Here is a 10905-nt window from a genome sequence, read left to right as displayed (position 1 = left end):
CATCCCAAACCCTCCCCAGGTAATTCTGGCATTATTTTTGTTTGCCTCATGGACGCTGAGCTGCGCTGGCTGGACCACAGTGCACACAGCTGTGTTTGCTCTCCTGCAGCTCCCACTCTCCCAGCCATGGATCCCTCAGGATCATTGTCCCTGGATCCTGCAGAGGCGTGGAAATGTGGTTTTAACACTTGGCAGAAGAAGGTGGGATGGCCATGGGCAGAGGAAAACCTGGCAGAAATATGGGAATCTGTAACTGCTGGTGCATCTCGAGGAGGAAAAATGAATCCAAGGTGAATGAACAGGGTTTTTTTTAACCAAACCCCCCTTTTCACCCTCAGGGTTTCCAGTAAAACCAATCCCTTGCCTCATGCAAATATATTTGAAATCTATTTCCTTGCTTAAGCACACGAGGAAACGTTTCCCTGCCAAGTCACAGGTTCCAAAACGTTTTGGCATCTCCAGAAAACAAACAACCTTCGGATTGCTTTTATTTGAGGAGCACAAATTGCAGCATGAACCACGACCTGAGAATGGAACCAGTGCTGCTGCTCGGGGCTGGGCTGTGTTTGGGCTGAATCTGAGCTGGTTCTGGAGCTCTGGATGTCCCTGCAGCAGAGGTGAAGGAAAAAACAGCCCTTGGGAATGTGGGTGTCTGAGAAACTGAAACGAGACGTGGTTTATGTGTTGAAAAACAACTCCATGGATAAGGATTTTTTAAAAAAAAACCCAGAAAATACTTTTTTTTTTGAGCAGCCTGATCCTTTCCATCCCAAACCATGCTGTGATTCTCCAATATGGGCAACCCTGAAGCCACAAAGGTTTATCCTTCCCCACTCCTCCCCAGCTTTACCTTTTCCTCAGGGAAACAACCCACACACAGCTGGCTTCAGGTGCTTTATTTTATTGCTTCTGCTGCAGAACACGGAGCAGTTTGGGCAGAGTGGGGGTTCAGCTCTCAGCAAAGGGGATTTGGGTTCTGAGGAGAGCAGTGGAGGTGCTGGGGGCTTGGCTTTCCACAGAGAAAATTCCCAGCTCAGGCACTCAGGGGTTTTCACAGAAGGTTCTGGCACAGGTCTTCCTCAGGCACCCTGATAAGTAACTTTTCCCCATGAGGTAACTGTAAAATAGTGAAACAGGAGAGAAGCTGTGATCTGGCATTGCCTCTCCGTGGTATTTGTAGAAGTCATTTCATGGGTGTTTCTGGGTTTATGCCTAACTCGGTGTTTTAAGTGAGGTTTTAAGGAGTTCTGGGAACAGAAAAGTGGAGAACCCCAAGTTCTGGAGTCAACCTCCTGCTCAGTAAAGAGAATTATCCCAGGCTTTACCCCACTGAGAGGAAAAGGCACAAATAATTTCTGGGTTTCATTCTCCCTTTAGGAGTTTTTTCACAGAATGTTGGCAGTTTATTTTCAAGGTTTTAGGGGAGGTGTCATGTTTTCTTTCTATTCTTTATATTTATGTTTCTATTCTAATATTTACATTTATATTTTCTTTATATTATCTACATTTACATTTATATTTATATCTTATCTTAATATCTGTATATTTTTCTTTCTGTTCTATATTAAATACAGAATATTTATATTCTATTCTTTATATTCTTTTACACCAGAAGACCCCTGTTGGCTCTGAGTGCATTGGAGTGAAACATGAAATCACCAAATTTCTGAGCCACTAATCCACTTAATTTTTTTCCAGTGGAATCTTTTTCACTGCCACAAATTCCCACACATTAGACACACTTCAAAGTATTTTCTCAGATGATTTTTACAGGAGCTTTTCTCTAAAAAAAAAAAGCATCAACAATCTCTTACATAGAAGCTGGTCATCCTGATATTTCCAAGGATTCCAGAGATTGTCCTGCACAATAGAACAAAAAAGAATGACACCGTTGCAACACAGTGAACAATAATTACTTCTGTGTAATGCTGAGAAAGGTGATAAGGAATCAGAATTTACTGCGAGAGGCAGGAACAGTGATAAAAGCTTTACTGCTTGCAAACAAAAATTATAATCGGCCCTACAATAAATATATAAACTTTATGTAGGATTTAACCCAAGTCTTATGAAATCTTAACATTTCTGGGGAAGTAGTAAAGGCAACAGTTTGGCAGCAGAATGTGATTTTTGGACTGTGGATTGTAATTCCTGGACTGTAAACCTGGTGCCTCTCCCGTGGAGGTGTTTTCCTTACTAAGCCACAAATTAAAAATCCCTGCCTAAAGTTTGGTCTATTCTCTCTCACCAAGGGGAGATGACGCCTGCAGTGGCAGCTTCAGCCAACACCCACCTACATTTGCCAGAGCCCATCCGGAATTCCTGCTCCTCTCCTGCTCTCGGGCTCTCCTCCATCCTTTCCTCCCTCCCAGGGCTCAGCCCAGCACGGCCCAAAGCTGCCTCCAGGCTCCCCGTGGTGCTTCTTCCTTCTCCTTTAAAACAAAACACACCTCTTTAGGTATCCCAGACACCAAATGAGGCCATTATTTCACAGTTTCCTTCTCGTGAGTGATGTATTTCCCCTCACCGCTGTCATCGCCGGAGGTTTTTCTGTCCCTAAATTTCATTTCTGTGGATGTATCATGGTCTGGATTAGGACAGATGCAGGTATCTTTGCAAATCTGTTATTAGGAGGGATTTTTTGGGCCTGTTTTTGTCAGTTTTTTCACAGAATGAGCAGGATTTGGCCCAGAAGCTGCCCAGAGTGAAGCCACTCACACCACACAGGTCCTTCCCTCCAGGATTTTCCATCACCCACGGAGCCACAAATCCTCTCTACACAAAACCTCAGCCTTGCTTTCAGCAGGGTTTTCATTTCCCTCGTTTGCTTTGCCTTTGAGCACGTTTGAAACAAAACCAAACAACTTCTGAAGGACTTTGCCTGCAGCTCCAGCCACGTTCTGGGGCTGCAGCACGGACACGTGTCTGGGAGATGGAAATATTCCACTGGTCAGACTCCAGCCCTTGGACACCACAGGCAAAGCCCTTGCAAAACAACCACTGAAAAACCTAAAAATTCCACCCCCCCAAAAAAAAATCCAACCCCAAAAGGTGTTGCCTGGCCAATTTACCTGTCTGCTTTTTAAACTTGATTTTGGCCAGGGTGAGGAGGGCGATGGTGATGCAGATCAGCAGAACTGGTAACACCACTGGGAGCAGCCCTGGTTCTCCTGAGGAGCTGGGGAGATGAACCACCAGGAGTCAATCAGGTTTGGAGGCACCTCTGTGGTCGTGCAGGTGCTTCTTTTCACACCAAAGAGCACCAAGGAGCTGTAAACTCTGGCTGAATCAAACAAAAGTCAACAGAGTCGAGGGAAGTTGAAATAATTTGGTCTGGAGTTTGGCTTACGAGGAAGTGATTTCCATGTGTGGGGTTTGTGCTGCCAGCTGAATCAGATGACAGGGAAATCTTTCCAAAGGGAAAAGGAGCTGTTGGCACAACACAAATTCACAACTTCATCCTTTTGGTGAGTGGTTACGACCCTCACGTTTTTGGAAGGTGTCTTCCCTCCTTCTGCCAGGATGAGGGGAGATGTGGCCTGGGGAGAGCTGGGCATGGGGAGGGGAGTCTGAGGTGTCCATCTGGGCATGGAACTGGATTTGTGGACTTTGCCCAGCTGGGTTCTGGCTGATCCTGCAATTCCATTCCCGCTGCATCTGCTGCAGATCCCCTCAGCAGGGCTGGGGGAGAACTGGGAGCTGCCCACAGCGAGCACAGCAGGCAAATCCACCGGGAAAGGACACAAGAACTGGCATGGAGAAAAACCAGGGAATAATTCCTGACCAGAACACCGCCAGCCTTTGGATGAACCTCCCCCAAAACTCACTCCTGGTTCAGCAGCGAGCTCCCGGCACTGCCCCTGGGCTCCTGGCTGCTGCTTGGGGAAGGGGTGCCCTGGGCTGTGCAGCAGCCACACGTTCACCAGGGCTGTCACTCAAGTCTCAGCCACCTTTCCCAAGGTCCTGAGCCCCTCCTGAGCCCAGGGAAACAGGCAGGAGCACAGCTGTTGACTCTGGTGTCTGCTCCACAGGAGGGTCAGGGACAAGCCCAAAGTGTGCACAGACACGAGGTGACCTCGCTGCCTCCTCTCCCTTCTGGTGGCTCCTGGAGGAGTCCTCAGCTGGGCACAGCCTCCACAGGAGCCCGGGGAGTGGGGCTGACAGGGCGTGAAACAGCAAGGATGTGGGTGAGGACTCACCTCTCCTGAAAGGTTTCACCTGGGGAGGTGGCAGAGGTGGCAGAGGTGGCAGAGGTGGCAGTGGGCAGCAGGGAGCTGCTGCCCTGGGTGACAGCGCCCTTGGTGGTGCCCTTGGGGACAGTGCCCATCACCTCTGCCACGCTCCTGTGCCTGGCTGTGCTGAGGGCAGCAGGATTTGGGGCCCTGGTTGTTCCTGGGTCCCGTGAGGAGCAGGTCCCTACAGAAAACAGGATTTTGAGGCTTTAACCCCTGTGGCAGAAGCATTTGTCAGATTTAGCAAAGATTTACACGTTTCACCTCACATCTTGTGTGAAAAAACACCAGAGTCAGGGATTTCTGTTCTCCTCGGAGTGCTACAGGCACACTGATGAAAACCTGGATACCTGGCAAACAGTCCTATTCCAACCCCACTCCTTCTGCCCTCCCCAGAGGTGTTTGTCAGGTTTATAAAAATTTACATGTTTCACTTCACATTTTGTGGGAAAAAACACCAAACTCAGGCATTTCTGTTCTCCTCGGAGTGCTACAGGCACACTGATGAAAACCTGGATACCTGGCAAACAGTCCTACTTTAACCCCTCTCCTTCCACCTTTGCCAGAGGAGTTCCATGGATCTGTCTATTTACACTCTGCAGTTGCTCAAACTGCAGGATAACCTTCAGCTTCTCTTCAGAGCCCTGTGCTGCACGTGCCAGGACCAGGAGGTCACATCCTGGGGGAATTCGCATCATAAATAATCAATACCATCATCCAGACCTAGTAAAGTTCTTTGGGAAAAAAAATTAAATATTTCTTTCTGAAAATTTTTAAAGCTGAAAACCCCCTGAAAACCTTCACCATCAGGTTCATTGGTAATAACCGAAGGAAAAGGGAGAGCTGCTGCTTCTCAGGGTGTGGGGTGGTTTTGGGGACCCACCTACCCTTGTGGATGAGCAGCTTGAGGGGGGCCGTGAGCTGCGAGTGGCCGCTGCTGGCCCCACACCAGTACCAGCCTTCATCCTCCTCCCTCAGCTGCCTCAGCAGCACCGTGTAGCTCCCGTGCTCGGGGTCGCTGCTGGATATTTGCAGCCGCCCTCGGTAGGGCTCCAGCACAAACCCGTCGTGGTCCAGCAGCAGCTGGCAGCTCCCTCCTGTCCACCTGCACAGGTATTTCTCCTCGTAGGTCCCCTCGGGGTCGTGGTGGCACTGGAAGGACACGGAGCCCCCGAGGGTGCCGCTGAGGAATTTGGGTCTCCTGGGAAGGGTGGAGGCTGCAGGGGAGGACACACAGTGAGTGTTTTACGTCCCTCACCCAGCCCTGAGCCCGCCGTGCCCTGTCCTACCTGTGGCCACCTGCAGAACCACCTCCTGGGGCCTGTCCTGCCCTCGTGTCCCGCACAGGTACAGCCCCGAATCCTCCTTCTTCAAGTCGTTCATCAGCACTTTGAAGGCTCCAGAGGCGTCCTGAGGGGTGAGAACCACCCGTCCCTGGAACCTCCTGCCCACGAAGCCGTCAGAGGTGGCCACCAGAGTGCAGATACTTCGGCCCACTTTGCACCAGAACCTCTGGTGGCCACTCTGGGTGTCCCCAGAGGGGCACAGGACAGTGACAGAGCCGTGGAGCTCCCCTCGGATCAGCTGCGTTGGCCTTGACACCGTGGCACCTTTTATATAATTATAATATATTTATTTATAATACTATAATATATATCAATATACTTATAATTTATAAAATTATAAATATCTGGCTAACAGAAAAATGAGAAATAATCTGTATAATTACAGGTATTAAATATAATTACTTTAATGAATATAGTATTTATAAGGAATTATAAACATATATAAAAATTACAAGTATCTGGCTAACAGGAAAATGATAAATAATCTGTATAATTACAGATATTAAATAGAATTACATAAATGAATATAATATTTATAAGAAATTATAAAAAAATATAAATTATAAACATCTGGGCAACAGAAAAATTACAAATAAATATATATAATTATATAAAAACAATTCTCTAAATATACATTTTACATATATTTTATATACTGTATTAACATATAATAATGATTTTTCTATATTTTATATATCATAAATAAATATCTATATAAATTACAAATATCTGGCAAACAGAAAAATTATAAAAATATTTATAATATATTATAATTATAAATTATAACAAATTATTAATATACAAAATATAATCATATTAATATATATATTAATAAATGTATAAAGTATATAAATAAAAAAAGAAAATATTCTAAATATATAAAAATAATTTAAAAATAAATTTTAAATAAACACCTTTCAAAACTACAAACATCTGGCTAACACAAAACCCCCTCAGAGCCACCTGCTCCCACACCTCTCCCAGGAGCCAAGAACACAAAATGAAGTCCCACCTGCCAGAACCGTGAGGTTGAGGCTGACGTAGAGCCCTTGGTTGGAGTCACCAATGCCACACCTGTAAGTGCCCGTGTCGCTGCTCCTCAGCCCCGTCATCGTCACCCAGAAGGTGCCGTTGTTGGGGACGTCCCCCAGGGTCACCCTGCCCCTGTACTCCCGGCACGGGGAGCTGCTGGAGGACACGATGGTGTAGCAGAGCCCGTTGGGGGCTATTTTACACCAATATTTCCGCTGGTGCCTGTTGGCCGCGGTGGGCGAGTAGAAGCACTGGTGGGTGATGGAGCCTCCGAGGGGTCCTGCCAGGAACCTGGAGCCGTGCAGGCTGCAGCCCGCGCGCTCTGGGGGACACAAAGGACACTTTGGTTACTCCCAGCCCCTCGGGTTTGGGTTTCTGCTCACCCCAGGTTCAGGGGGTGGTTCCAGAGAGTCTTTTGCCCTCTGAAGGCCCTGAGCCAGATGTGAGGACGAAACGGAGTCTTCAAGGACTTGTTTTTTCTGGGTTTCTCACATTGTTTATTAATTGTTCTCTCACAATGTTCTCTGTGCCCAGCCGAGGTTTGTTCTGCTGCTGGGACACAGGACGGCTCCCCTCGATGGGAGGGCACTGTCCTCTTATACAGATAATTAATTACGTGTCTATTATTTATACAGATAATGACCTATCTATTATTTATACCGATAATGACGTGTCTATTATTATTATTATTATATATACAGATAATGACCTGTCTATTATTTATACAGATAAAGACGTGTCTGTTATTTACAGTTCTGTGCCCATCACCTGCACTCACAGGGTCACCTCTGCTCTGACCCAATCCCCTTAAACCGCTTTGTGCCACTGTCACCAGCAGATGGAGGCCAGGGGAGGAGAAGAAGAAGAGCCCAGGGCACGGCCCTAAACCCTCCATCTTGTCCCCCCTCACCTCCATTCTGAGAACCCCAAAACTACACAATTTCTCACCCCGTGATGAGCTACACTGTTGTTTTCACACCTTTGTGGTTTGTAACTCCTCTCTCAATGTTGGAAGTTTTTTCCAAGGACTGAGATCAAAGGCTGTGTCTCCCTGGACTCTGTGACAGAGTCTACAACCCCCTTGGACAGAGCCCAGGCCCCCCATAAAGATCTCAAACCCTCTTGTACAGATCTCAAACCCCCTTAAACGGGTCCCCGTCCTCTCTGCTGAGCTCTGTGACCTTCCAGGGTGTCCAAAGGGATGCCCTGGGCTCCAGCAGAAGCCCAGCACGGCTCCTTCGAGGCAGGGCTCCGGTTCTAAACAGCACCAGGAGGACACGTGGCTCAGAAAATCTCTTTTGGGTGTGGTGTTCTCCCTTCCTGAGCGCCCCTGGTGTCGCTGGCACAGATGGGGAGACCCTCAATGCCCCTTACAGAACCCCCCAGCCCTGGAGTTAAAGGTCATGGGCGGAAATTAATGGAAAAAAAACCCCAACTTTGGTGTTTGCAACCTCTGCCTGACCTGGCAACATCCTTTTCCTGACCTGGCAACATCCTTTTCCCCCTGTGGATGCTGCAGGGAGCTGGGATTCTCCTCTGAGCCCTCACCACAAATCTCTGCAGGTCTGGGGTGGGCAGAGGGGTGCTCAGACTGGTTCCCACACTGCAGCTGGAGGTGATTGGTGTCCAGGGCAGGATCCAGCCAGGAGAACACAGCCTTGTCCCCGGTTCCAGCGTTACCTGTCCCCCCAGGGGCTGGCGGGCTGACTCACCTTGCAGCAGAGCGGCCAAAAGGAGGAGAAGGACCATGTCCAGCCTCCCGAGTGTTCCCTCGTGCGTTCCCTCGGCAATCCTCCCAAACCTCTCGGTGGGGACGGCGTTTTGCTGATTTCTGTGTTATCAAACAAAAGAGAGGGATGGTGGAGACTCAGACTGCAGGACTTGAAGCAATGAGGAGATAAAAAAAAATTGCTCTGCAAAGAGCTGAACGGCTTTTCTTTTTTTCATTAAAAAAAATAAAAAATCAGTAAAGCCGTGGTTCCTATGGTTATTTAATCTTTTCTGATGTCCAGCAGTGCACTCCCTCTTTTGCTCATTGCTGGTCTGCAGGACAGAGCCCTCAGCTCTGTTTTAATCTCATTTAATGTTAGTTTTTAGGCAAGGAGTTGTTTTCTAATGCTAGCTCACAAATAGGCATAAAATATAAAGCAGAAAGAGACAAGAAATATCTAGAGAAATCCCAGGAGTAAACCATGTGCAGTTGGGTTTTTCTTTTTTCCTGTCTTTATTTCAGTCTTATATTGTGAAAATATTTATAGGATCCATTTTTGGCTGCAGGATTAAACCATTATCCTGCCACCATCCAGAACTGGGATGCATTTTACCTCATCCATACAATTTTTGGGGGGTCTTCTTGGCCAAAAAGGGCAGTAATTTAATTTATAGCTTAAAAAAAAAAAAAAAAAAGGCACAATGGGGAGAAAAAAACCCCACTATAAGCCGCTACCTTTATTTTTATAGAAATAATTATGTCGAATTTCAGAACTGTTACAGACTGTAGGTGACATCTCTCTCCTATAATCACTCCCCAACAGCACTGTTCTCCAAAAAACAGCATTTTAGGGGCAAAATGAGGCTCACTTACCTTTGATTATGATGCTTCTGGTGCTGGAAATTTTTCTCTTCCTCCACCTCCAGCTGAGATTTTGTTTAATAAAGTTGTTTTTGCAGCTCAGGCAGTCTTTGCTTTTTACTTGATGTTTAATTTATTTTATTTTTTTTTTCATATATTGAAGCGTAGTTTTTAAGATGGGCTCACTAAAGATCTTCTGAGCTCTCGATGTGCATTGCTGAGCTGAGTGGAGATGGTCAAAATGCTCAGAGGAGTAGCAGAAATGTCACCAAAAAGACCCAAAAATGGTCTTTTTTGGCCATTTAAGGATGTGACGACATCATGGAAGGGGGAAAAATAAAAAGGGGTGAAGAGGGCAGGAGCAGAAATTGCAGAGTTTGAGAGGAATTCCCCTGCTTCTGCAGGCAAAGTGCTTTAATACAGAACACACAGCAAGCAATGAGACGGCGTTTGTGAGCCACTTCCAGGCAGAACTTCACATGGAGAACTTTGTGCAAGGTTCCTCAGACACCTGTGGTTTGGCTGGACCTTCACTGAGCTCGTGTCTGTGCCTTGATCCTGTTTTGGGGTCTAAAAGATGGTTTCTGCTTCAATTTTGATCCTAAACCAATCCCTGAAACGTGAACAAGGTGGGTTCAGACCAAGGGTGGGAGGTGGAACTCGGGGCAGTTTGTTCCCTACCACAAACACAATTCCTCTTCCTCAGGAACCAAAAAACTGAGAGGAGTTTGGATGTGCCGATAGCCCCAAACCCCTGGAGGCTTTTTTCCGTGACTGCCAGCGGCTTTGGGCTGCTTTGCCTTCCTTTGGGAATGATTTGCTGCAGACAAAAACCCTCCTGGGGCACCTCTGAGGAGGCTCCAGCACCTTGAGTGTCCCCAGGACCTGCAGGACAACGTCCTCTGGGTGAGCAGGGTGGGAGCTCCGAGGGGGATTTAGAGGTGATGCCTTGGGAGGGCTGAGCTGGAGCAGAGACTGGGCAGAGCCAGAGAATAAAGGAGAGATTTATTAAAAGGTCTTTAAGGTACAGCTTGGGCAGGACAAGAGTCTGGCCAGGGCTGCACCCAAGGTGGGCACAAAATGGGCACAAAATGGACACAAAATGGGCACAAAATCGACACAAAATGGGCACAAAATCGACACAAAATGGATCAAAAATGGGCACAAAATGTCTCACCAGTCACAAGGTCTCACACTTTTATAAGTTTTGGTCCATTTGCACATTGGGGTTGAATTGTCCCATTCCAGCTCCAGGCTGTGAGGTCCCATCCTTGTTCCTCCCTCCAGCCCACCCTTGGTTGTGCTTTGGGGCTGAAAGTTGTCCTTGGTGTGCAGCAGGAGAAGGGTTTGTTTTGTGTCCCTGCTGTGTGCAGAGCTGAGTGACACTGACTGTGAGCTCAGAGCTGAGTGACACTGACTGTGAGCTCAGAGCTGCCCCTGGGCACCACAAAACATGAAAAACATGAAAACTCAAACTTCAGGCGTCAGAGGAACCACTTTGTTCTCCAGTCCTGTGGGGTCCAGGACCTTGATCTTCCCCTCTGGGGTCAGACAGGGTGTGCAGAGCTGATTGTTTTCTGTGTAAGACAATCCTTGGAGCACTTTGGAATCTCCCTGGCTGGAGATAAATCTCCACCGGGCACTTTTGAGCTGTTAATCGTGATATGATTTCTTCTATTGCAGTAATTGTTGTGTTTTGTACCAAACCTGGGCCATAAATCCCCCA

The 10905-nt window shown here is 47.3% G+C and overlaps 1 protein-coding gene and 1 long non-coding RNA gene across 3 annotated transcripts; both read right to left on the bottom strand.

Annotated features, from left to right (window-relative positions):
* Nucleotides 1-881: 881 nt before the first annotated feature.
* LOC136371434 (uncharacterized) lies at nucleotides 882-4235 on the bottom strand. 2 transcript variants are annotated; one of them, XR_010745347.1, is made up of 5 exons: nucleotides 4197-4235; nucleotides 3069-3175; nucleotides 2291-2429; nucleotides 1815-1860; nucleotides 882-1117 (listed from the first exon to the last, which is right to left on the bottom strand). It is a non-coding gene; the product is annotated as an uncharacterized lncRNA (long non-coding RNA). The 2 variants fall into 2 exon arrangements; XR_010745346.1 differs by lacking the exon at nucleotides 4197-4235 and having other exon boundaries at nucleotides 3069-3362.
* A 527-nt stretch (nucleotides 4236-4762) lies between these two features.
* Nucleotides 4763-8356, bottom strand: LOC136371460 (polymeric immunoglobulin receptor-like). The gene is made up of 5 exons (XM_066335561.1): nucleotides 8320-8356; nucleotides 6588-6929; nucleotides 5519-5839; nucleotides 5117-5446; nucleotides 4763-4878 (listed from the first exon to the last, which is right to left on the bottom strand). The coding sequence occupies exons 1-5, from the start codon at nucleotides 8354-8356 to the stop codon at nucleotides 4763-4765; spliced, it is 1146 nt and encodes a 381-aa protein (XP_066191658.1).
* Between the last annotated feature and the right edge of the window lie 2549 nt (nucleotides 8357-10905).

The sequence above is a fragment of the Sylvia atricapilla genome, chromosome 25, assembly GCF_009819655.1.
Source record: "Sylvia atricapilla isolate bSylAtr1 chromosome 25, bSylAtr1.pri, whole genome shotgun sequence".
NCBI lineage: Eukaryota > Metazoa > Chordata > Aves > Passeriformes > Sylviidae > Sylvia > Sylvia atricapilla.
Note: the sequence above shows the minus strand (reverse complement) of the source record. Positions and strands in the feature narration are given on the sequence as shown.

Coding starts and splice junctions, on each gene's coding strand:
- LOC136371460 (XM_066335561.1), bottom strand. CDS start 8,356: ATGGTCCTTCTCCTCCTTTTGGCCGCTCTGCTGCAAG. Junction 6,930..8,319: donor TTTGGCCGCTCTGCTGCAAG/GTGAGTCAGCCC, acceptor TGTGTCCCCCAG/AGCGCGCGGGCTGCAGCCTG. Junction 5,447..5,518: donor GGTTCTGCAGGTGGCCACAG/GTAGGACAGGGC, acceptor CCTCCCCTGCAG/CCTCCACCCTTCCCAGGAGA.